General features: G+C 41.0%; 1 protein-coding gene and 2 non-coding genes across 6 annotated transcripts in view; all 3 read left to right on the forward strand.

Moving 5' to 3' along the window:
• Positions 1 to 26,868, forward strand: part of UBAP2 (ubiquitin associated protein 2) — an 84,718-nt gene that overhangs the window by 43,831 nt on the left and 14,019 nt on the right. For 3 of the 4 annotated variants that reach the window (XM_004275090.4, XM_033437782.2, XM_033437783.2), the window contains 10 exons: positions 2,057 to 2,109; positions 5,127 to 5,194; positions 7,192 to 7,384; positions 10,857 to 11,070; positions 14,050 to 14,327; positions 14,948 to 15,117; positions 18,986 to 19,199; positions 23,036 to 23,075; positions 25,198 to 25,381; positions 26,286 to 26,355. In XM_004275090.4, coding sequence (XP_004275138.1) covers positions 2,057 to 2,109; positions 5,127 to 5,194; positions 7,192 to 7,384; positions 10,857 to 11,070; positions 14,050 to 14,327; positions 14,948 to 15,117; positions 18,986 to 19,199; positions 23,036 to 23,075; positions 25,198 to 25,381; positions 26,286 to 26,355 — 1,484 coding nt within the window. The remainder of the gene's footprint in view (positions 1 to 2,056; positions 2,110 to 5,126; positions 5,195 to 7,191; positions 7,385 to 10,856; positions 11,071 to 14,049; positions 14,328 to 14,947; positions 15,118 to 18,985; positions 19,200 to 23,035; positions 23,076 to 25,197; positions 25,382 to 26,285; positions 26,356 to 26,868) is intronic. The other variant, XM_004275091.4, reaches the window with a different exon arrangement.
• On the forward strand, positions 7,501 to 7,581 carry LOC117203397 (small nucleolar RNA SNORD121A). The gene has a single exon (XR_004486133.1). It is a non-coding gene; the product is annotated as a small nucleolar RNA SNORD121A (small nucleolar RNA).
• On the forward strand, positions 24,469 to 24,550 carry LOC117203398 (small nucleolar RNA SNORD121A). The gene has a single exon (XR_004486134.1). It is a non-coding gene; the product is annotated as a small nucleolar RNA SNORD121A (small nucleolar RNA).

Here is a 26,868-nt window from a genome sequence, read left to right on the forward strand (position 1 = left end):
ATTGAAACCTGGGACTTCCCTGCTGGAACAGTGGTTAAGAATCCGCCTGCCAATGCAGGGGACACGGGTTCGAGCCCTGGTCCGGGAAGATCCCACATGCCGCGGAGCAACTAAGCCTGTGCGCCACAACTACTGAGCCTGCACTCTCGAGTCTGCGAGCCACAACTACTGAGCCTGCGTGCCACAACTACTGAAGCCCGCGCGCCTAGAGCCCGTGCTCCGCAGCAAGAGAAGCCCCCGCAATGAGAAGCCCATGCACTGCAATGAAGAGTAGCCACCGCTCGCCACAACTAGAGAAAGCCCACGCACAGTAATGAAGACCCAATGCAGCCAAAAGTAAATAAATAAATTTATTTTAAAAAATATTGAAACCTTTATCTATCAAGCTTTACTGTTATTTCAAGGATACATGCAATTGAGAGGGACAGAAGAGCAGGGAGTTCTTCCCTGCAGTGCATATGCCCTGTGATCCACAGCATAGGTGATGTCTCTAAGTGGTGTGTGTAGGTTTCTCACACAATAGAGAATGTTTTCAGGTTTGAAACATCTCTGTTTTATAATCACAGAGTAGCATATCTGGGGTGGTATTTTACAAGGAGCCATGCTCCATAAATCCATAGATTCTACTTTTGTTTGCCATGATCAATCTCAAATTAGGGACATCCTATTGAAAGCATTCCATAGAAAAGGACTCTTTTCTTAGGTGACACCATCAGTTTAGTTATTAGGTTATTGACATGATTCCAAGGAAGTTAGATCTGTTCATTTGCCTTTTTCCTTCAGGGGTATGCCCTTCCTTTTCCCACACACAAACCTCATTGTAAGTCAGATGCTCAACTTATTTCTTCCCATTGAAGGAACTGAAAACATTCACAGTCCCACTTCATGATTTTGGTTATAGTTAGTATCTTGGTGTGCTTCCTTTTAAAAGCATTTTATCTGGGTATGTGTTTGCACGTATGCTTTAAAATAATGGGAGGGCTTCCCTGGTGGCGCAGTGGTTGAGAGTCTGCCTGCCGATGCAGGGGATGCGGGTTCGTGCCCCGGTCTGGGAAGATCACACATGCCGCGGAGCAGCTGGGCCCGTGAGCCATGGCCGCTGAGCCAGTGCGTCCGGAGCCTGTGCAGTGAGAGGCCCGCGTACCGCAAAAAAATACAAAAAAAATAAAATAAAATAATGGGAATATACTTATACAGAATCGCTAAGCACTAGTGTCAGCATATCTGAACTCATGCTTTTCTTTAAAGCATTTAATTGTTTTATATATAAATGATTGTTCTGTAAGAATTGTTTCAGCACATATTCTGTACCTGCTTATCAGGAGTTAATAGCCACAGACTTTATATGAATAGGACTAATGTTTAGCTTTGCTGGAGACCTATTAGGAAACCATACAGTGGAACTAATATAAAAAGCATACTTCTCGGGTCTTTCCTGATGGCACGGTGGTTAAGAATCTGCTCTGAGCCTGTGCTCTAGAGCCCATGAGCCACAACTACTGAGCCCAGGCGCTCTAGGGCCCATATGCTGCAACTACAGAGCCCGCATGCTCCACAACAAGAGAGGCCACTGCAATGAGAAGAGTAGCCCCTGCTCACCGCAACAAAGCCTGCGCACAGCAACGAAGACCCAATACAGCCAAGAAAAGAAAAGCATACTTCTCTAAATTTGATAATCCACCTGAAATGAGGGCCCAAAGCAGAGCTGCCTTATACTGAATTGTGTTCTCTTTTAAATAATATATATCATAAGGAACTCCTTGTTAAACATATTTGTTTGTGCTGTGCCATACTTTCTTTCTTAAGGCAGAATTGCTTGGATATCATCCAAAAGCAATCTGAGACATTGCTTTTGAGTTTTTGTGGATAGTACTTAGCCAACTTGCATTTGAAAACATGACTGATTTTCTTGAGATAGATTAAGAGCCTCATATTTCTTGGATTGTAAAGTATATTGCTGATGGTATATGTGATATATCTTGTGCCGTACACAGTAGAGAACCACTTGGAATCAGACATTATTTGACTTTGTGGTGTAAACTGTGATTGTCAACAGGGGCCTGGAAGAATTCTGTGGACGAGTGGACAACGGAAGACTGGACTGAAGATGTAAGTGTTTACACTTACAATCACAGACTTCTGTGATTACCATGTTTTTTTTAGCAGATGCTTCTCAGAAGGAAGTTGGTGTTTTCAGGTTTTTGCGAAACTTGGTTTTAAAGCAACCGTTTAAAGATGACCAGGTGTTGGGGCTTCCCTGGCAGTCCAGTGGTTAAGACTCTGTGCCTCCAGTGCAGGGGGCACAGGTTCAATCCCTGGTCAGGGAACTAAGATCCCACATGCCATGTGGTGCGGCCCAAAAAAAAAAAAAAGACCAGGTGTTAAGTAGGAGTGACATCATTTTTTTCTCTATCCTTGTTTTATTTGGCCTGATAACTAGCTGATGCTATTATCCTGGCCTGTGAACGATACTTACTCTTTATAACCTTTTTATTAAAGGAGGCAGTCTATGTTTGGGGTTTATAGTTGAAATTAACCTGAATAAATCATTCTGGTTCTAGGCCCAACCAATTCCCTTTTCAACTAGACTGGCTCTTTTTGTATTCATTTATTCCACAGACATTTTTGAATATACTGTACTAGCTTCTGGGTAGTGTTGGTCTCTAGGTTCTGTGTTCAGCATAAGATATCTTAACTATTTTTCTGTTTCACTCTTAAGGCCCAGAACAAAAGTATGTACATGTTAGTTACAGCTGACATTGGAAGGGAGAGAATAAAGGGTTTACAAGTATTGACCTTCAAAGTTGCATAAAGTGATCCAGACTTTGAGATTTTATTTTTCTTTTTGAGATTATTCCCCTTCTCCCCATTTTGTACTCACAAACAGTTTTTAAAAAGAAACAAAAGTGCACTTGTGCTTTCTTTCTTTTTAGCACTATTTTATCTGACTTGTTAGGGAATGAGCTGGGTAGGGCATGAAAAAGAAAGATGCTCATTTGATTGGAATTTGGGAAATTTAGGGTTTTTTATTTTCTTCTGCTACATACTAACCATAAGTCCTTGGGGTATGATGTCAGCAGGCTCTCTGTTACCTGTAATCTGAGGAGACTGAGTTAGATGGGTGGCTATTAGAATCAGTGGAGGGATGGTACCAGTGATAATAGGAAGTGAGAGTGAGCAGCCTGTGGACACCATACCTTATTTCAAACAGAGCTGTCCTACTTTTAAATGTTTTGTGTTACTAGAATTTTTGCTAAGAGTTTGTTGGGAGAAAAAAAGGCTTCCAGAGCTAAAAGCTTTATATCTCCTTGCCTGTTGTCTGGGTCAGTAGGCAGGTTAGAAAGTCAACAGGCTGTCAGAGGGCAGATGACCCGTATTCAGATTCTAGCTGGGTTGACCTGTTGACCTCAGATGAGGCATCTTTCCTTTCTGAGCCTCCTATTTTTCATCCCCAAAATGAATATCATAATAACTGTCATGCCTAACTGATGGGATTTTTCTGTGCTTCAGATGAGGTCTTACGATGTAAATCTGCTAACAAGCAGTTCAAATGTACACACATATAGGCAGTAATATTCTGCTGTATAGACCATATTGAATCACAGTATAATTACTGAAAAGAATTACAGTAGGGAATTTGGGCATCTTCTTTTCTCGGGAAATATCAAAATTACTTCAGAGTTTTCTGACATATACAAAGTAATGGTGATTGAAAGGTGAGTAATTTAAAATGCAAATCCTAAATTCCTTCTAGAGCTTAGGAGAAGAAAACTGCAATTTTCTGTACTCTACCGGGTTAGATAGGATTTCAGTGATAAATGTAGTTCTCATTTTCCTTGAACTTAATGTTTTCAAGGCTTTAAATCTACTCTATTGTTACTTTTAATAGAATTACTCCTTAATTGCTTCTGTCTTTGTCTTAATTTAATTTGTAAGATTCTTTAAGGCAAAAATGGATTCCTTAGAATTCTTAAAAGATACTACCTTGGATTAGGGTGCAGCATAGCATAAGCCTTTCTTGTTGAAACAGTATAATCAATTCAGCACTTTTGTTTTTATGGAGAATGAACATCTACTGTCTGCTCTGCCCCTGCCTTAATATCAGTGTCTTAGGAAGTCTGATTTTATGCTGGGTTTCAGAGTTCTGAGACATTTAGCATTGTTAAGAATTACAGCAGTCTTCGAATAGCATTTTCATTAATTTTTCACATTATGCCATTAGATCAACAAAATCGGCCTTTAAAAGCCCATGCCCCACTTTGAAAACATAAAAAGAGTCTGCCTTTCAATAATGTCAATTGAAGTTTCAAGAAATTTTATCCTGTGTGCCTTAAAACAATATGCATGAATCTCAACGCAATTATGTTGAGTCAAAAAAGTCAGACAAAAAAGACTGTATGTTTAAAAAAATTCCACTTAAAATTCTGGAAAATACAGCCTAATCTGTAGTGACAGAAAACATACCGGTGGTTTCCTGGGGACGAAAGTGAGTGCTCGAGGAATTGATTACACAGGGACAGGAGCAAACTTTTAGGGTAATAGATACGTTCATTGTCTTGATTTGGTGATGGTGTCACGGAGTATACATATGACACAACTCATTCAGTTATTCGGTTTGAATATTCGCAGTTTATTGTATGTGTTATACCTCAATAAAATTATTTTGATAAAAACAGTAAGGAAATCTATGACTAGTAAACCTATTACTAATGAACAAAATACTAAAACCATCTGTGTTTGGGGAAAGAACGTCAATTATTTTGCCTTTCAAACTTTCCTACTCCTTTTTGGAGTTTATAGTAACATTAGTGGTGGTTTTTATTGGTGTTCTCATTTTATATAATGTGAAGTAGAATAGTGAAACTGGGACTTGAACTATGGCACAAGGGTCTGGCTTTACTACTTCACTCTCTTGTTTCACTGATGTGGAATTCTTTTGTGGGATTATCAGTCTAAATTTATCTTCACCATAAGAAAATTATGTGCCATAATCACTTGTATATTTCTTTCCCTTTGACCACCTTTTGGGTGAGCTAGAATAAGAGTACCAGTGACTAAAAATTGTCAGGAATTTGATACATTTTGATTAAAATAAGATTAAAATACTTTTAATCCTTTCATAACAGCTTTCTGAAACAAAGGTCTTCACTTCCTCATCTGCTCCAGCAGAGCATCTTGTCACACCTGGGCAAAGGTAAACGCTTTCCCCCACCTTTTGTTTTTTAGTCAAAGCATAATTGAAATTTCTTGTCTCAGGAGAGTTGTTTTCTTCCTCAGATCTCTTTCTGTTTTTTACCCTTTTCTTGACTCTCTTTCTGTTTTTTTCTCTTTTTTGTGTGAGACTTTTATTTTATCCCTAACTTACTTGGTGAGCTGACAGAGCCTCCATCATTTCCTAATTTGTTGTGATCAGTGATGAATTAAAATAGCGATTATGTTTGTGTTAGAATTTGTGACAGAGATAATGTTAAATCTATTTAATGGTTCTTTTTTTACTTTTGTAAGCATACTGTTTTTGACAAATAAACTTAACAGAACTATCCTTTGGTTTCTTCATATAATACCATTTATTTAGATCTTCTCAGCTCATTTTATATGGGTTCTACTAGTTTTAATCTACTGATTTCATGGATTACAGAAAAGGAAGGAGCTTTTGGGGTAATAGAAACATTGTTAGAATATGTGCAGAATTGAATTATTGAAAAGCATTTATTTGCATCCTAAAAACCTTTGATTATGGTTTCAAAATGCAGTGATCTAGAAGGATGAGAGCCTTGATATATATGACATCTGAGCATTGAAGACAGTTTTGAGCCCAACATGCTCAATCTCTTGCTAAATGTGATGGTTATAAGACTTCATTATAGGGAAATAAAAACGATCAAAGGTTATGTCTTGCAATATATTTTGTGAATTGCTCAGAATTTCTCCTTAAACGGATATAACTTCTGCATTGTATTTAGTACTCAATGAATTTGATAGGATCATTTTCATTTAAAAAATAAGAAATGGACCTTTTCAATGGTTATTTTTCAGAAGACAGTGCTGGACTGTTTTTCATGCATATGTCTTATCAATCTTTTGGAATCGAACTTGGTTCTGGTTTTTTTAGTAGTGGAACTTTTAAGATGGGTCATATGTAATATAACCACCATGGATTTGTATCCCTAGAATTAGGCTGTCATAAGTTAGAACAGTAACTTGGGGTCCAAAATACTAGATCCCATAACTTCAATCCGGTTATGGGAACATGAGAGTTGGTAGTGGATAAGGAGAGAAACTTCGGCCTAGGAACTTTGCTATATATCACAAGTGAGTTTTGAATTATTTGACCTTCCAGAATCCGCCTCACTGGCATGGTGAGAGTTTCCGTTAGGAGAACTGCCTGGGAACTGGCCTTTAAAAAGATTTAATGGAGCAAATTATCATGTTAGGTCATCCTGTGGAGAAATTAGTGGCTCATTCCCATGTCAAGTAGTATATTACTTGGAAGATCGCTTCTTCCTCATGCTTTCAGGTTTTAAGACCATGATTCTCAAATTTGGATCTCTGTCTTTCTGGGGACGTTATAAGAATCCTAGTTAACAGAGTATTTGTTAATACATTGTGCATTTTTTCCTAAATATTTAAGAGAGAAATTATATGAGATTTATATAAATGTAAATATATTATTGGATAGAATGCAGAACTTATAGGAATATTTATGATAAATGTCAGACTGCTTCAGTGGTCTAGTACGGCTTTGGTCCTCATTCCTCAAAAATATGGATTCACTCTCCTTTAGGGAAGTTTAAGAGAGACTGGTTTCAAGTGATAAAGGGAGCCAAATGTTCTAAAGGAAACAAGCCAAACTTGAGAGAACTGTTTAAGTGTACTCAGTTGCTCCAGGTTTTCAAATCAGTTGTCATTGTGCCATTTCTGTGGAAACATCTTAATGCACCTTTTCGTTTCTCTTCTCTGCAAAGCCCTGTTTCACTCTCTGGCTTGGTATGCCTTTTTGGGGAGGAGGAGTGTGTGGCGGATGATTGATTCCCTGCTTTTGGCTCCCTTAAACTCCAGTTTCCAAGGGTTTTCGTCACTGGAATTATTTTTAGCATGAACTTATTACTTAATATTGACTCCCTTCTCAAATTCATTTTTTTGGTGAGATTTGCCTGTGACTCATTCTTCATTTGCTTTTTGTCTGCTTAGTGTTGATCTGGTAGCCTTGCTCCAGAAGCCTGTTCCTCACAACAGTCAAGCCTCAGAAGTCAACTCCTTTGAAACTTCCCAACAGCAGGGCTTTGGCCAAGCCCTTGTCTTCACAAATTCTCAGCACAACAGTCAGATGGCACAAGGGACTGGCAGCTCCACTGCTGTCAATCCCTATCCACCTCAGAGTCTGGTAACTCACTTTTATTTCAGTATGGGATTTTAAGGAATGTACCCATGAGCAAATGTATTCTAGAATGACACATGCCTTATGGTTTTTACATATAAAAGTTTCTACACTAGATCTCAGTCCAGAAAACAATGATGTGATAATTTCCAAGCACATATCTGATGATGCCATGTGGAATTCAACTACTGAGTTTTCTGGATGAAGATAAAAATACTTCTTTATGATTCATTGAATTATGAATTAGTTTAGTTATAATCATTTAGTTAGGCATCCTTCTTACTAATGATTTTTTTTTCTTGGATTTTGTTTCAAAGTCTGTCTCTGTACTTAAGATGTTAAATTTTCATTTGTTTTCCAGTTTACTTAAATGCTAATGTTTGTGAGTATTGGCTTGCTAATATGCAAGAATAGTTTTTTCTAGGTCTGCCTAGGTTCTTATATTTTTTTCATTTTTATTTGTTATTCCAAAAAATTATGTAGTAGAGGCCCTTAAAAATTTAAATGCGTTTTCAATGGAACAGTGTCATCTGTTGCTGCATATATGACTCTGGCTCCCATAAGAATTAAACTCCCATCAGAAAGAAGTTCAGGAACCTTTAGTGAAGCATATGAAGATAGGTGATGGGAATAAAAGAGCATAGAACGTGAAAGAATGTAGCTGCAGAATGGTGAACTCAAGTCCCTGTCCAAGTGTGGGTAGTTCTGAGTTGGCAGAGGGGAGGTTGGAAGGACTATAAACACAGATCCACAGCTTTCCCTAGTGACAATTACTTCGGTTCATTCTTTGCTGTGTCTTACCTGAAATCTACAGTTGAAATGGAATTTCTTATGAATACGATATATGATAATCACCGTCTCCCACTTGACTCAAAATCCTTTGCTGTTCCCTAAAAAAATGGAGAATTGAATATGTAAACTTTTCATTGCTGTCTTCTACTCTACATAGTCATGTCATGTCAAGTATAACTGGCTTGGGAACTTGACATTTTTAGTGCCATTGTTGATAGTGTTTGAGAGGGTATCAGTGCTTGAAGTCGGACAGGCCCAAGGCAGGGTGCTGTCTCTGTTTTGAGAGGGCCCAGTAATACCCCTGAGTTTGATTGAACCATCCAATTTCTTTCCTCCATCTGCCACTGGTATACTGATGTGATGTCCTTGCTGACTTGCTGGAATCATAGTCAGGCCACTGAGAGCGTAGATAAGACGTGAGTTGAGTTTTTGTTTTTGTTTCTGCTTTTTACAGCATCCCCCAGGTATGTTGCTTTTTGTTGTGGACAACATCTTGAGAAACTGGAGTAAGAATTGTTTGTTTAGCATATTAGAGCAGTGGTTCTCAACCCTACTGTACTTTTTTTTTAAAAAAAATATTTATTTGGCTACATTGGGTCTTAGCTGCGGCACACGGGATCTTCACTGCAGCATGCAGCATCTTTCATTGCAGTGCACGGGCTTTTCTCTAGTTGTGGCGTGTGGGCTCTAGAGCACGCAGGCTTAGTTGCCCCACAGCATGTGGGATCTTAGTTCCACAACCAGGAATTAAGTGTCCCCTGCATTGGAAGGCGGATTCTTATACCACTGGACTACCAGGGAAGTTCCAACCCTACTATACTTTTATAATCATTGGAAAACTTTAGTTAATAGCAACATTAATAATGATAATAATAATAAAATTATACCAGATTCTACACAAGACCAGTCAGAATCTTTGGGCTTGGGCACTTGTGTGTGCTTATATATATGTGAGTGCATGTGCACAAGTGTACCAACAGACACATTTGTAAACTGCCCCCATTGATTGAAATGCATAGGTGGAATTAAAGTCCTGTGCTAAGTGTTACCTAAAGCAAGGTGCTAGTCATTGATGCAGTGATGTCATCGTGTTGTGAAACACACAGAAAGTGTGTTAAGATTAAATGCTGAAACAGGATAGAGATTAGGTCAGAAAACAGAGAAAGAATAGAAGCATCATCCAAGAAGCCTTTATTGAGCAAGTAGGCTTGAGCTGGGTTTTGGCGGATTTATAGCAACATAAGAGTAGTGTAGCGGGCAGCATGAGCACAGGATCAGGAGTAGCAATAAGTAATGTTAGCACAACTTTCTAATAGAAGCAGATTCTGTGTTTGATGTGCAATAATTGCTGACAGCCTAGTTTTGGAGAATTTGGATATCTTTAGAACAACTGGGATAGATAGTCCATGCCTTTGGGAATTGATAGCAGAAATAATTCTGCTCTCTAGATCTGACCTCTTGATGAAATGCAAATCATTTCTATTTTTAACCTTTAAGATGGTTATGGAAAGGGTTTTTTTAAATTTTTTTAATGTTTGCTTGTTTACTTATTTATTTATTGACCACACTACACGGCATGTGGGATCTTAGTTCCCCAACCAGGGATCGAACCTGTGCCCCCCTGTAGTGGAAGCATAGAATCTTAACCACTGGAATGCCAGGGAAGTCCCTGCAAAGTTATTTTTGACAAAGGACTTAACCTTTCCAGAAACTGAATGATCATGATAAGTAAAAATGCAGTTGATCTTCAACTGTATGTTGTCTAGTCATAGGCTTTCATTCGCATTGGGAGCGTATTTGGTGTAGTTAGTCATCTAAACACCTTGAAATAAACACAGTAGTGTCTAGGGAATCTGCTCAATACACAAATACCACCTGTGTAATTCATATCTGATTTTAGAATACAAACTTTTTAAGTAAGTACTGTGACCTGCATCTGATCTTGCCGGGTGACCCGATGGCTGATCTCTCTGTGACTAAACCTATTAAAAACATTAAAAAGTTAAAGACTGTATTTTGTTTTTCAGGCTTGTCTCTGTCATTTTATTCATGGTATTTCTCTTTACTTTAAAAAGAGTAGTATTGTGTTTGTGAACTTGTGACATCACTTTTTAAATAAAAATCAATTTATTAAAGTCTAGGGCAAATATTCCCCTTCCCTCTAACCTCTTTTTTAAAATTATTTATTTATTTATTTTTGGCTGCGTTGGGTCTTCGTTGCTGCGCACGGGCTTTCTCTAGTTGCCGCGAGCGGGGGCTACTCTTCGTTGCGATGCACGGGCTTTTCTTGTTGTGGAGCATGGGCTCTAGGTACGCGGGCTTCAGTAGTTGTGGCACGTGGGCTCAGTAGTTGTGGCTCACAGGCTTAGTTGCTCCACGGCGTGTGGGATCTTCCCGGACCAGGGATCGAACGCATGTCCCCTGCATTGGCAGGTGGATTCTTAACCACTGCACCACCAGGGAAGCCCCCCTCTAACCTCTTGTATCAGAATCAGGAAGGACTGTTGGATTTATGTAGTCAGATCTTGTAATGTTTTCATGTAGTATTTACTCAGATGATTCTTACTAATTCAGAATGTTTTAGGTTATAATTTTTTAAATCCTTGTGAAAATACATGGTGTGTTTTAGAGCCTGTTGTAGAAATTCTGTATCGCTGAGGACTTTTGCTTTTCTTTCCCTTTAAAGTCATCCGTCCTTGGTTCAGGATTTGGAGAGCTCGCACCTTCCAAAATGGCAAACATCACCAGCTCCCAGATTTTGGACCAGTTGGAAGCTCCAAGTTTGGGCCAGTTTACCACCACCCCAAGTTCACAGCAGAATAATATAGGTCCTCCCACAACCGCTTCTTCTTGGGACCTCAAGCCCTCAGCATCCCAGTCCTCAGTCCTTAGTCATTTTGGTAAGTGTATTTTGGTAAGTGTGGTGGTTCGCCCCTAGTGAGGACATGCCGAACATTAGCAGAGCAGGTTGACTTTTGCACACTAATGTGGATTTGACCAGACATATTTCTTTTTTAGTAGAACTTCTGCAGAGTTGCTGAGTTAAATCAGTCAGCTTGGCATTGTATAAATACCTGCATTTATTTGTTAATATTAGTAGTAGTAGTAAGTACATACCTTGAAGAGATGTGCAAAAACATGGAAATATTCATGCAAATATAAGGAAACAACACTTTGAATAAATGCCTAGACAGATTTTTTGAGCTTTATTAGAATAAGAAGGTGGAATGTGGACACCACTTTAAATCACATCCTCTGGTTGCTTTCTGATTCTAACACATGCATGTATCCACCATGATTTGGTCCAGCCTTAATGTCTGTGGTTTATAATTTAAAGGCATCGTGTGTAAGTTGGATGTTTTCTAAGCTGTACTCCCATAGACTTTTTGACATTAAACCACCATTTCTCACCAACACGCACATGCCACAATAGCAGGGGGTTACTTTAACCATAGGGTCAGCTGTCTGGTTTATGTTTAGGGTGTATTGAGAGACATGGAAGCACATTTCTCTGCTGAATGAAATGGTTTACTGTTACGGAAGTACCTGAGACTACTCTAGGTTTGAAGTCGTGTCTACCAAGGAATTCACTAAAGATTCAGTGCCCAAGGTTTTTACTGGGGGACTTGGTTACATGGGCACCCTCCACCTAGTACAAACCAAAATTGTAGAATCCCAGAAGGAAAGCAAGTATTCAACATAAACCACATTGTACAAATAATCGAGGAGCAGAGAATCCCTTTTATCAGTTAGAGTGTAGGCATCCTTTGTCTAGAACATACCAAAATTCCCTGTTCCCAGACAGAAGCTGAGAGCCCATCTGCAAGCTGGCATTTCTGATGGCAGCTATAGGCCTCCTATGTATGTTAACTTTTTTCTGCACACTTAACAGATGAGTGGTGTGAGTTTTTAGATTTGAGCGTGCTATTCCCATATTCTTTAAAAGCCTGTCTTCTTTGTACATGCCTCTAATATCAAGCCAAAAGTAGATTCATCTATGATGGAAATATACTAAGTCATGGGATGGCAAACCTTCAACTGGATTTGCCACCGTTTGTGTAAGTACACTTTTACAGGAACACAGCCACAGCCATTCATTTCTGTTTTTCCTATAACTACTTTCAATCTACAAAGGCAGAGTTGAGAATTTGCTAACAGAAGGCCTTCAGAGCCTAAAATATTTACTGTCTTGTCCTTTGCAGAAAAGGATTGCCAACCTCTATCCTATATGACAGAGGTAGCTTTTCAACTCAATGATGGAAAGACGGTTTATTTCTGTTTGGTAACTGGCTGGAAAATGAAGTTGGATCCCTAACTCCCACTCTTCAGCAAAGTGCCAAATGAGTGAAATACCCAAACATAAATAATGAATCTAGAACAATAATAGAGAAAAACATGGGAAGATTTTGATATACTCTGTGTGAGGTAGACCTTTCTAGATATGATAGGAAACACCATAACCAAATGAAAAGGGAGACAACCTATGAAAAAAAAATTTGTATCATAGGCAGAGGGCTAACTTCCTTAATATAAAAACTAACTAAAAATCAAGGAGACCAACAACGAAGTAAAAAAATGGTCAAGAGAGGGTATGGACAGAGTTCATAGGCAAAGAAAACTTACGTGTATGCAATGATTTTTAGCCAAACATATCATTTTTTTTTAAAAATTTATTTATTTTTGGCTGCGTTGGGCCTTCATTGCTGCACGTGGACTTTCTCTAGTTGTGGCAAGCGGGGGCTGCTCTTTGTTGTGGTGCGCTGGCTTCTCATTGCGGTGGCTTCTCTTGTTGCGGAGCACAGGCTCTAGGCGCACGGGCTCAGTAGTTGTGGTGCACGGGCTTAGTTGCTCCGCGGCATGTGGGTTCTTCCCGGACCAGGGCTCGAACCCATGTCCCCTGCATTGGCAGGCGGATTCTTAACCAATGAGCCACCAGGGAAGCCCTGAAACTTATATCATTTTAATTTGTGTCTTTTCTGCCATTTTTCCACCAAACTAAGAAGGATAAAAGTGTGGTATTACAGTATGTTAAAAAGTTTGTGTTCTGTCTATGGATAGGAATTTTGAAGTGTTTGTCAAAATTTAAAATATAGTCACTCTTTGAACCAGCAACTGTATTTTAGCAATTGATCCTACAGATATACTTGCACTTGACCAAAATGTCTTACGTAGAAATATATTCATTGCAGCATTGTTTTTCATAGCAAGAGATTGGAAAACCTAAAAATTTATTAATACAGTACTGGTTTTAAAAATCAATACCTATGTATGATGGATTACTTTGTAATCATAAAAATGAAGTAGCTCTTTATACGTTAATGTGGAACAGTCTCTGAAAACTAAATGGTTTGCGAGGAAGCAAGATATATGTGTGTGTGTGTGTCTCTATGTATATATACTGAAACAGTATATCTGAAGATATTCAAGAAACTGGGTACTGTGTCTGCTTCTGTGGATCAAATTTGGGGATGGGGTGGAAGGGTGATTTGTATTCACATCACATTCATGTGTATTTTTGTAACTTTTAGATTTTGTAATATCACATATGTTACTTACTGAAAAAAATCAATAAAATAGTTTTCAGAAGTTAATATAAAACACCTATTCCCCACCCCATATGCTTTAGCATAAACTGAATCTCCTCTCTGCATAAGACATTAGCTACAAACCCATTCAGGTGTTCTTTTCAATCTATCATATACCAGTTGTTAAACATTATAGACACACGCACACACCACGTTTGGGATTCAGCTAGAAGACGGTTGGGAGAAACTAGTGATGACAGCAACCCTTCAGCATCAGTGCTGGTGGAAGAGGGAGCTGTGAGCTCATGTGCCTAAATGATTGATTGTTGCCCCCCACCCCCCCCACCTTCTTAGACTTCAAATCTCAGCCTGAGCCATCCCCTGTTCTTAGCCAACTGAGCCAACGACAGCAGCAGCAGACTCAGGCAGTCACTGTTCCTCCTCCTGGGTTGGAGTCCTTTCCTTCCCAGGTGAAACTCCGAGAGTCAGCACCCAGAGACAGCAGTACCTCCACTGTGAACAAACTTCTGCAGCTTCCCAGCATGACTGTCGAAAACATCGCCGTGTCTGCTCACCAGCCACAGCCTAAACACATCAAACTCCCTAAACGGCGAATACCTCCAGCTTCTAAGGTGGGTCTTCCATCGTGAAGTCACAGTCCCAAAGATGGACGTATTTTAACACTTAGTTCCTGTGGTATTTTCAAGTACATAGTTTACTGCTTTATGAGGACTCAGTCATTTCTGAGCAACTGGGCTAATATAGAGGGAATGGGTTTGTGCTAAGAGACAGGGACTGTGCATTCAAATTACAGGTCTGGCTCAGGAAATCTGATGGTCTTGTGTATTTAACTCAGGACCTGCTGTTCTTACGTATTTAGCTGTGTTCTGTAGACAGAGGATGAGTGGTTCGTTGACCAGGTAATGCTTTCATTAGAGGCCCCTCTTCTTCAGTCATCCTTCACCACAATCCTCCCCCCTCTCTTTGCTCAAAGAAGCAGTTGGTGGCACTGACCATTGTCCTGTTAACTTTTTTTTTTTTTGTCCTCTTAACTTTTTAATTTTTCTTTGCTCTGTTCCTTTCTTTCTCTTTAAAAAAAATCATCTTCCTTTTTCCTTCCTTTCAGCCTTTCACTCCTTGTTCCTCAGGCCTGCCCACAATGCCCTGGGAACCCAGTGCTTGTTAGCTTTGTAGGCCTTGGGACTTGGAATCTCTGACCTCTGTTGCTGACATCATGGTTTTGCTTTTTCAGGTCCCAGCTTCTGCAGTGGAAATGCCTGGTTCAGCAGATGTCACAGGATTAAATGTCCAGTTTGGCGCCTTGGAATTTGGATCAGAACCGTCTCTCTCTGAATTTGGATCAGCTGCAAGCAGTGAAAATAGTAGCCAGATTCCCATTAGCTTGTATTCGAAATCTTTAAGGTATACAACTTCCTACTTCTCTCTCCGGTTTTGACTGAGTTAAGTAAGTCCTTTGCAAAGTAAAACAAAATAGAGCCTAAGAAATCACCTGGTGGAGAAAAGACACCCTGTAGTGATGGGTTTGTGCTGTCATCACCAGTATCTAATTACAGAACATTTCTTCCATCACCCTAAAAAGAAATCCTGTGCCTGTTAGCAGTCACTCCCAATTTCCCCCCTCCCCCATCCCCTGGAAAGCAGTAATCTGTCTCTGAATTTGCCTGTTTTGGACACTGCACATAACTAGAAAAAAATGCAGTAACTGGCCTTTTGTATCTGACTTCTTTCACTTAGCATCGTGTTTTCAAGGGTCATCCATGTTATAGTGTGCATGCATTTTGTTTCCAAATAATATTTCATTTTGCAGATACATCACATTTTGTTTATTCATTCATTAGTTTATGGACATTTGGTTACATCCACTTTTTGGCTATTATAAATCATGCTGTGTGAAAATTCAGTTAAAAATTTTGTGTGCTTTAATTTCTTTTGTATATATACCTAGGAATTGCTGGATCATATGGTAACTCTCATATTTAACCGCTTGAGGAACTGTCAAACGTTTCCCACAGAGGCTGCAGCATTTAGATTCCTACCAGTAGTTTATGAGGGATGCAGTTTCTATACATCTTCGTCAACACTTATTTTCTTTCAGTGGAATATTTTATAAATAGAGAATCCCAGATTTTAGATTCTATTTTATTAAATTTTTTACTTTTCTAGAGCCAAAATCTGATAATTGCTTGAGTTCCCTTTTCTAAGGAAGGACTCACAATATCTGGATTCCGTAAAGATTCTTAAGGATCCTTAAAGATGTCACCCTGCCTGTCAGTTAAATTAGGTGGGTCTAATTTGGGAGGGGGGGAGGGGTGGTTCTTTTGAATCTTCAGTTGCATCATTTAAATAATGCAGTAGTAACTGTGATTAAAAATCTTCCAACAAAAGCCCAGGACCAGATGGCTTCACAGGTGAATTCTATCAAACATTTAGAGAAGAGCTAACACCTATCCTTCTCGAACTCTTCCAAAATATAGCAGGGGGAGGAACACTCCCAAACTCATTCTGCGAGGCCACCATCACCCTGATACCAAAACCAGACAAAGATGTCACAAAGAAAGAAAACTATAGGCCAATATCAGTGATGAACATAGACGCAAAAATCCTCAACAAAATACTAGCAAACAGAATCCAACAGCATATTAAAAGCATCATACACCATGATCAAGTAGGGTTTATCCCAGGAATGCAGGGATTCTTCAATATACACAAATCAGTCAACGTGGTACACCATATTAACAAACTGAAGGAGAAAAACCATATGATCATCTCAATAGATGCAGAGAAAGCTTTCAACAAAATTCAACACCCATTTATGATAAAAACTGTCCAGAAAATGGGCATAGAGGGAACCTACCTCAATATAATAAAGGCCATATATTACAAATCCACAGTCAACATCGTTCTCAGTGGTGAAAAACTGAAACCATATCCTCTCTGATCAGGAACAAGACAAGGTTGCCCACTCTCACTGCTGTTATTCAACATAGTTTTGGAAGTTTTAGTCACAGCAGTCAGAGAAGAAGAAAAAGAAATAAAAGGATTCCAAATCAGAAAAGAAGAAGTAAAACTGCCACTGTTTGCAGATGACATGATACTACACTTGAGAATCCTAAAGATACCACCAGAAAACTACTAGAGCTAATCAATGAATTTGGTAAAGTAGCAGGATACAAAATTAATGCACAGAAATCTCTTGCGTTCCTATACACTAACGACAAAAAATCTGAAAGACAAATTAAGGAAACAACCCCATTTACCTTTGCAACAAAAAGAATAAAATACCTAGGAATAAACTTCCTGAGGAGACAAAAGACCTGTATGCAGAAAACTATAAGACAATGATGAAAGAAATTAAAGACGATACAGACAGATGGAGAGATATGCCATGTTCTTGGATTAGAAGAATCAACATTGTGAAAATGACTCTACTACCCAAAGCAATCTACAGATTCAGTGCAATCCCTATCAAGCTACCAATGGTGTTTTTCATAGAAATAGAAACAAAAAATTTTACAATGTTTATGGAAATGCAAAAGACCCCGAATAGCCAAAGCAATCTTTTTTTTTTTTTAAAATAAATTTATTTGGTTTTGGCTGCATTGGGTCTTTGTTCCTGCATGCAGGCTTTCTCTAGTTGCAATGAATGGGGGCCACTCTTCATTGCAGTGCACAGGCTTCTCGTTGTGGCGGCCTCTCCTGTCACAGAGCACAGGCTCCAGGTGTACGGGCTTCAGTAGTTGTGACATGTGGGCTCAGTAGTTGTGGCTCGTGGGCTCTAGAGTGCAGGCTCAGTAGTTCTGGTGCACGGGCTTAGTTGCTCTGCAGCATGTGGGATCTTCCCAGACCAGGGCTCTAACCTGTGTCCCCTGCATTGACAGGCGGATTCCCAACCACTGTGCCACAGGGAAGCCTCCCAAAGCAATCTTGAGAAGGAAAAACGGAGCTGGAGGAATCAGGCTCCCTGACTTTAGACTATACTACAAATGTACAATAATCAAGACAGTATGGTACTGGCACAAAAACAGAAATGGATCAGTGGAACAGGGTAGAAAGCCCAGAGATAAACCCACGCACATATGGTCACCTAGTTTATGACAAAGGAAGCAAGAATATACAATGGAGAAAAGACAGCCTCTTCAGTAAGTGGTGCTGGGAAAACTGGACAGCTACATGTAAAAGGAATGAAATTAGAACACTTCCTAACACCATATACAAAAATAAACTCAAAATGGATTAGAGACCTAAATGTAGGACTGGACACTATAAAACTCAGAGGAAAACATAGGCAGAACACTCTGACATAAATCACAGCAAGATCCTATTTGACCCACCTCCTAGAGAAATGGAAATAAAAACAAAAATAAACACATGGGACCTAATGAAACTTGAAAGCTTTTGCACAACAAGGGAAACCATAAACAAGACGAAAAGACAGCCCTCAGAATGGGAGAAAATATTCGCAAACGAAGCAACTGACAAAGGATTAATCTCCAAAATATACAAGCAGCTCATGCAGCTCAATGTCAAAAGAGCCAACAACCCAATGCAAAAATGGGTGTAAGACCTAAATAGACATTTCTCCAAAGAAGATACACAGATTGCCAACAAACACATGAAAGGATGCTCAACATCACTAATCATTAGAGAAATGCAAATCAAAACCACAATGAGGTATCACTTCACACCGATCAGAATGGCCATCATCAAAAAATCTACAAACGTTCTTCAGAACCTAGGGGCAGGACAGGAATAAAGACACAGATGTAGAGAATGGACTTGAGGACCCGGGGAGGGGGACAGGTAAGAAGCTGGGGCGAAGTGAGAGAGTGGCATGGACTTATATATACTACCAAATGTAAAACAGATAGCTAGTGGGAAGCAGCCGCATAGCACAGGACGATCAGCTCGGTGCTTTGTGACCACCTAGAGGGGTGGGATAGGGAGGGTGGGAGAGAAACACAAGCGGGAGGAGATGTGGGGATATATGTGTATATGTATAGCTGATTTACTTTGTTATACAGCAGAAACTAACACCATTGTAAAGCAATTAAAATAAAGATGTTACAAAAAAATAAAAAGTAATGCAGATGATCCTGGATTGGATCCTGCACGAGAAAAATTAACAACTAAATAAATAATGCAGTAGTGTAAATTTGTAGTTACAGATATGTTTATTTAATTTAGAATATGACAATAAAGAGATGAAACCACTCCATGAAAACCTGTAAAGTGACACAAATTTATGTCTCATGTCTTTTATTCTTTGTAGTGACTCTTTGAATACCTCCCTAGCAGTGACCAGTGCAGTGCAGAACTCCACCCACACAACTTCAGTCATTACCTCCTCCAGTCTGACCAGCTCATCGCTGAGCTCCACTAGTCCCGTAACAACATCTTCCTCCTACGACCAGAGTTCTGTGCATGACAGGAGCGCGTACCAAAGCTCTGTGAGTCCATCGGAGTCAGCTCCAGGAACCATCATGGTTAGTGGTGTTTCCGGTTTCTCCTCATAGGAAATCCTATTTGGAGTTCAGTGTGTAGTTGGGAAATCATGCTTTTTGGCTAAGATTTCCTTTTAGAAATGGCTAACCTTTTAAGTAGAATCCGTATAGTTCGTTGGATTTGCCATTAGTGGCCATCTCATTTGAAACCTGTGTTTCAAGCACCCTTGCACAAGGATTGTGTGAATGGACCCAGACACTTGGTATAAGGATAGTGTAAGGATATACCCTGAGTTGTTCAGAGCGGCTTGGATGGCGTAGGCTGGGACTATAGTCTGTAATATTTCACTTTCCTGTAAGGCAAAGACATTCAAGCATTATAGAGAGAGCTACTTTAAAGAGTGGATGAGAACATGAAAATAATGAAAACAATTGAATTGGCATAGCAGAAATTTGGGTATGTTGTCTTTTCTTAGGTTTCCTTCTAAGATTCTGAGGAAATATTTATACGTATCAACTTAAGAGACTTTTCCTCCCTTCCTTTTCCGTCTTTCATGTTAGATGTTTTCCTCAAATGTCTGGTGATTCCAGGCTGCCCACTTGACACTGAAAGGTTAACTGCCTGTGGCAGTAGGTTGTTGGATGTGGGCTTTCGTGAGGGACAGTGTGGGCGGCCATTTCTCTAGGGGTGGGGAGTTCCTTCATCAGCCCCTGTGGGCCTTTTCTGTTGAGTTTGTTTAGATTCTCCAGGGACTGTTCTTCTAGTCTCTTCCCTGTAGGGCCTATACCTGTCTGTTAGTGTCTTAAGAGCCTAGTGCAGACAGAAGGCTGCTGTTGGAATAATTTGTTTTGTCTGCATTGACTTAATCTGTGTTTTTTTAATAGTACTCCTTGCCATGTGTTACCCTCTTGATGAAGTTTAGAGCCTGTGGGAGATGGTGGAAGGGGGCATTCACCTTGCTGTACAGAGTTTAAAACATTTCTCCTATGTTTAGCCCTACCTCCATACCCACTTCCAAAGTTATGTGATATATATAAGTACTGAGTTGCTTGGTGTGGTTCTTTGATGTCAGTTGAGTGGTTTTCTGGTTTTCCCTACTAGTTGCTTATGATTTGGCTTTACCCGGTCAGCTAAGTCAGAGTTACTCTCTGGAATCTGCTTTCTACTGTACAAAATTTTGTTGCTCTCATTTTCCACCTGTATTTGCCTTTCTTGGTTTACATGTTTTTAAAAAGCCGTGTATTCTTCATATATCTTCTTTAAGAAGTTTATTTTTGTGATTTCCGACATGGCAACCACTAGCCACATGTAGTAGTTTATTTAAATTAAATACACAATTAAAAGTTTAGTTTCTCAGACATACCACATTTTAATGCTGACTGTCTAGATATGGTTAGTCACTACAATATAAGACCAAGCACACACAGACAGTATTTCCATTATTGCAGAATATTCTGTTCCCGGGCTTCCCTGGTGGCGCAGTGGTTAAGAATCCACCTGCCAATGCAGGGGACACAGGTTCAAGCCCTGGTCCGGGAAGATCCCACGTGCTGCGGAGCAGCAAAGCCCGTGCGCCACAACTACTGAGCCTGCACTCTAGAGCCCACGAGCCAAAACTACTGAGCCTGCGTGCCACAGCTTCTGAAGCCCACGTGCGCCAAGAGCCCGTGCTCCGCAACAATAGAAGCCACTGCTATGAGGAGCCCACGCACCGCAGCAAAGAGTAGCCCCCGCTCACCACAACTAGAGACAGTCAGCGCACAGCAACAAAGACCCAATGCAGCCAAAAATAAATAAATAATTAAAAAAATATATTCCGTTGCCTTGGAACATGCTGGTCTATAGTTTCTAAAACATAAATCAGACTGTGTGCTTAAATCTGTCATCTCCATGACATCTCAGTTCCAGCTCTAACTTTACCTCTTGTTCTGCTTGTCTGTATCACCGTTCACCTCGTTTCTTGCTCAGCTCATTGAACCAGATTTCTGATCTCTCCCGATCATCTGATACTTTATTTTTGTTCCCACCATGCTTCTGCCTAGAATTTCCCCCATCCCAAATAATATGGCTCCTTTGTTGTGTCAATTTGTCCATTGTTTGTGGAGTGTTTTGGTTTTGTTTATAATATTTTTTAATAGAAGTATAGTTAATTTACAATGTTGTGTTAGTTTCAGGTATACAGCAAAGTGATTCAGTTATACACATATATTCTTTTTTAGATTCTTTTCCATTATAGATTATTACAAGATATTAAATATAGTTCCTTGTGCTATACAGTAGGACCTTGTTGTTTCGTTGTTTGTATTTAAAAATGATTTTCTAGGGACTTCCCTGGTGATCCAGTGGCTGAGACTCCACGATGCCAATGTAGGGGCTCCGGGTTCAATCCCTGGTCAGGGAACAGGCAGAGCCAAATAAATTAAAAAAATGATTTTCTAGGTGGGATGAGGTGTTCCTAAGTTATGATGGCAGCTGTTTCGTTCCCCTTTTCTATTTTTTTTTGTCTGGTGTAGTTTTTTTGGTTTGTTTTTTGTTTGTTTGTTTTTGCGGTATGTGGGCCTCTCACTGTTGTGGCCTCTCCCGTTGCGGAGCACAGGCTCCGGACGCGCAGGCTCAGCGGCCATGGCTCACGGGCCCAGCCGCTCCACGGCATGTGGGATCTTCCCGGACCGGGGCACGAACCCGTGTCCCCTGCATCGGCAGGCGGACTCTCAACCACTGCGCCACCAGGGAAGCCCTCTGGTGTAGTTTTGAGAAGACTTTGTATGTCAGGGTTTGTGCTGTCTTGGCTGCACATGCTTGATGTCATGTGTATGTATTTACTGAATAGTGAACCCCTGTTGAGAGGGAGGCAAAAGAGTAGAACTTTGATTGCTCTCCACCTGTCTTTGTATATTGGTGTTTCCCTTTCTCTGACTTCAGTCTTTTAACTCGTTTTGTTTTTTCCTAGCAGTTCTGTTTTATTGTCTACATTTCTTGTAAATAATCTCATTGTTTTAAGACTAAAATGTGTTGTAAATTAAGATTTTATGAGCAGAAATTGTACTGGATTTTGGTTAAGGCAGAGTCAAAAGCTATAAGGTTTGTCTCTTTTTTTTAAGTAGTTTTGACATTTGTGAGAAGGTTATTTCCTCAGCTTCCTTCTTCCATCCAGGACCAGTGTCTGAGCCCAGTAGGTTCCAGTGTCAATCACTCTTTGCCGGGTCTCCCCACCCAGTCTGTGGAAGTAAAGTTTTCCTTGTGAGGATGCCTCCTTCTGTGAGAAGGTTCCAGTGAAGTGCTTTATGGTTAACTCAAACCAGTTGTTTTCAGATTCTGTTCTTTTTGGGACTGACTACCAAACAGTCCTAACTCACTCTTTCCCCACCCAGTTCAGAAAAAAACATGTTTCAAAGTAACGTCTTTCTCTGAGAACCATTTTGTTAATAATATAAAATATGATAATTCCTTGTATGAAAGTTATCTTTGTTATAATTTGGAAACATTTTCTTTCTTGTATGGGGGGTACTCAGGAGACAAAATGTGCTTGAGACAGGAAGGCTTGTGGAGATTTCAATATAATGAGAATTCCTAAGTCCTTCCTATGGCTTAATAATTTTTAGGACTATTTCATTGCTTCCTGTGCTTTTGGTCTTATGTTTTATCCTTGTTACTTCCTTAAATACCCAGTTTGTTTTAAAAAAAATGTCAGCTTGTTGAGATTTATTAAGAATTTGTTGTATTGCCTCTCCTTTTATTAAGAAACAAAACAAAATAGGCCATAGTTCTTTGCTTAATTCATAATGCTTCATATGTTTGTGGCTAAATCCCGTAGAAAGTCATCTAGGTTGTCATTTGATTCTGCGGGTTTGCTTACTTTCTTTTCTCTTTCTTACAGAATGGACATGGTGGTAGTCGAAGTCAGCAGACAGTAGACAGTAAGTATATGAGCTAACTATTCTTGTCGTGGCTGGTGGAAACCACAGACAGACAAAGAGCGTAGCTAATGTGATGGGAAAACGATTGGCCAATGGCTAATTCTGCAAAAATAGTCCTTCTACATTTTTTCTGAGAGCTATGTCTGATCCATCGTTGGCATCATTTCTTTGCGTTTTGAGTTTAGCTAGAGATTCCCCGTGACCAGGTTGGAGCTGATGGTGTTATTAGAAATGTTATATCCACAGCAGGAAGGAGGTATTGTATTATTCTGCCCTTGTCAGACTGCACCCCCAAGTGTAGAGTGTAGGCTGGATTTAAAAGATGCTTGGCTCAGAGGCCCAGGTTCCAGGATGCTCGGAGGGCTCTCACTTCAATAATGTGAAAGACATTTCAAGCAGAAATTGGCATGCTAGTTCAGGAAAGACATTGTGAGGAAGAGAGATAAAATGTTGCTCACTATAAACACTTGGGAGAAAAGGAGGGGGCCCTCCATATCCAGCACAGCTCAGTGATCACTGGAGATAGTGTAGGTGAATCCCCATTAGTTGTTTCCTTTGTTCTTAGCTAATTTATCTATGGTTATGATCATAGTCTAAAATGAAACTGATTTTCATTCATCATTCAGTAAAGCAAATGGGTATCCACTATCGGTATGGAAGTCAAAAAGACCCTCTTTATTTAGGAATTTTTGGAGAGTGGCCATGGGATTTTGCCAGACCAGGAGTGGGCCTCAGTTGGAATTGAAATGACACATGTGATAACGTGGGTAGCTCTGAGAACACTGGTGTCACAGGAAGTATGAATTCCACAAGCCGTAGTGGGAAGTTTCTTTTGTCCAGGCATGGGGTCGAGAGCACATAGAGGTGTACTGGAGATTTTAAGTGAGATAATGAGATGTGAAATGTCCGTAAAACATAGTGCACGTTTTAGATAGGTTTTTATGTCCTGTGCTCTCTTCTTCAACCGTCTGTCTCTCTCTCTCTCTCTCTCTCTCTCTCTCTCTCTCTCTCTCTCTCTCTCTCTTCCTTTCTTTCTTTCTCTCTCTCTCTGTCTCACACACACACACACATACACATTCAAATTCATACAAACACACGTTCTTTGAGAGGCTTTCCGTGAACCTGTCATTAACGTGATCCGACACTCAGGGAGGTGAGTTTGGGGCCAGGGACATCTATGGTGTGTTTAGTTTCTGTAAGAACAGGTGTCATTTGGGAAGGACTGTGAGTAAAAAACAAGCCTCAGGGTTGTGAAGACCACTCTTAAGAACTGACTGTGCTGTGTTGCCCTGTTGCTGTCTGTTCTGGTTTTCGAGCTATCCTCCATTTAGAGACTAGTGTGTGTCCCCTGGACTCCCAGGGCCTCCCAAGGAAAGGTGCTGCCTCCTCCTAACTGGAAAAGACAATGATGCTTTATTCCCAAGCACATATCTGAGTTGTATGTGTGGATGGCACTAAAACTGAGTCTTTTCTGCAGCTAGGATTGATCGCATTCATGCTCTTCTGAAAGCCTAACGCGTGCGTTTGTGTGCTCTGAGGTCTGTTCTGTTCAAGCACATGCGAAGGAAGTGCTCACTGCGCTTTTGAAAGTAGGTGTGGACAGCAGGGGTGTCTTCTGCAGATTTTAGGCCTGTGTAGCTCTCCACAGTATATGTACCCTGGGCTGTTAACCCCTTCCTGCCCTAAACTGTCTGTGACCTTTCACAAAGTCAGCCTGATTTGATAGAAGCAGACCTAACCCCTGGGTGGTTCGCCTACCAGATTTTCACTGTCCCTTGCTGTGCTCATGTTGTAACTGTATTTGTCAAACTTAGAGCCTCTTTCCCTTTCTGGGTGTGGCTCAGGGTCGGGTTCCTTTAGTTGGGAGGAGTATGTTCACCCCAGAGGGGCTGTGTATGCTGGTAAAGATGTCATTTCTCTCCTTGCCTGGGGCCTGTGTTCTGACAGTCCTCTCCATAGTCGCAGCAGACAGAGAAGGGCCTACCTGTGGCATGCTTGTGCATTTTCCCCAGGGGTGTAACTTTGTATATGTCTCAGCTGAGCCTGACGTGTCACAAAACATTGAGCATATTTCTGATACTTAACGGTTGGTTCTGGCGCTAAACAGATCTGTTTCTTACAGCTCCTTCATCTGTTCCAGCTCCAAAGACAACAGACCCTCCCTCCGCCCTCCCATCCGTGGGCTCCCTGCCCAGCACCACCTCTTGCACTCCGCTTCTGCCCTCTGTACCCCAGCACACTGCCGCTCTGCCCTCCTTGTCCCAGCCTGGTGACCTGTCCAGCAGCCCCCTCTCTCAACTTAGCAGGTATGTGGAAAATACGGGCCCAGAGTCCGAGGCACACGGGGGCGAAGTCCTGGAGCCCTTCTACATGGCTGTTCCCATGAGCAGAACCCACTGTTGCTCCCTGCATGATGTCCTGGCCTTTTGCAGTAAGGCCGCAGCATAGGTGGCTGGGTAGGGTCTCACAGGCACCGAGTGTGAAAGCCTTGCTGTCCTGTAATGCCCCTGCTGTCACAGAGCCCTGGGTCCCCTGGGAATCAGGTGGGTCCAAGGGGTCACTGCTACTCTTCTTCAGCCCTCAGGAGGGTGCCCCGAACCTTGTCTCTCCTCCGCATTCTGGGCCCCGTTGCTGTGATGTGGGGTGAGAGTGCTGGGGGTTTTCTGAGCAGGTCACTGCCTCGCACTTGTCGTGGTGTCAGAGATCAAGTTATCAGAACAGGGTGCAGGAGAATGGGATTTGTCTGGTCCTTACCCTGTCTTCTGAGTAGACTTCTCCTCTTTCCTCCTGTAGCCAGGAACAAAAGCGTTTGGTTTGAGTTCTGCATTTGATGGGAATTCAAGCTCTGTCTCTGGCATGTGGGGTTGAACGTAGGAACTTTCTTCCCTCACACACAAATATAATGGGGTCTCTGGGGCTGGCCGTGTTCTTAGTGCAATCCTGGTCTTAGCATTTACAGTCTGCAGAGCAAATGGTTAGAGTTGTCTGAGCTGGCTCTGTAGCTTTCCTAGGGCAGGATGTCCCAGATCCTCATGGTGAGTGACCCTTTAGATCATTTCTGACCACAGAGCACCTGGACTGGGTTCCAAGGCCACATGGAAGGAAGGATGTGAAGGGATGGGCAAGCTCGTGTGCAGCCCTCCTAGACGCGTGGGTCCCTCGAGTGGAGTGCTGGGGGGTGCACACGCGGGGCTCTGCCTTGTCTTCCAGCTCTCTCTCCGGCCACCAGAGCAGCCTCTCCTCTGCGCACACGGTGCTCTCCACCAGCACGTCACACACGGTAAGTGTTTTCCTTGCTCCCTCGCCCAGCACCCTGCTTAGCCAGCTTGGAGCTTAGTCATGTGCAGGTGGGGCTTTAGTTTGTGGATTTTAAATATCTGAAATACTCTAATAGCTTGGCTGTAATGTCTCCATCTAGGTACATGGTTTGAACAGATGATTTCCTAGGCAACATGGAGGACATCTTGCTTCCTAAGTCCATGTCTCTGTGGAAGAATTGGTTCTCCACACCTGATAGATGATTGGCAGGGCTGTCAGGTGGTGAATTTGTTCCCAAGAACTCACTGAGCTCCCTGTTCATGATAGGAGACCTTTCTACCTGGCAGGGTTGGTTTTATTTGCTGGGGCTTCTTATGTTGAGGTCTTTGCAAGTTTCGTAGAGGAAAGTAGACTCGTTGCTAACTTCCGCATGGGCTCTACTAAAAGTCAAGTTTAATCAAGAGCAGTGTTCCTGGGGAATGCTCTGTTACTTTGTGAAGCCCACTGTAGGGAGAGTGCTTGAAAGGAAAGGGAG

This window comes from Orcinus orca, chromosome 6 (genome assembly GCF_937001465.1).
Source record: "Orcinus orca chromosome 6, mOrcOrc1.1, whole genome shotgun sequence".
Taxonomy (NCBI): Eukaryota; Metazoa; Chordata; class Mammalia; order Artiodactyla; family Delphinidae; genus Orcinus; species Orcinus orca.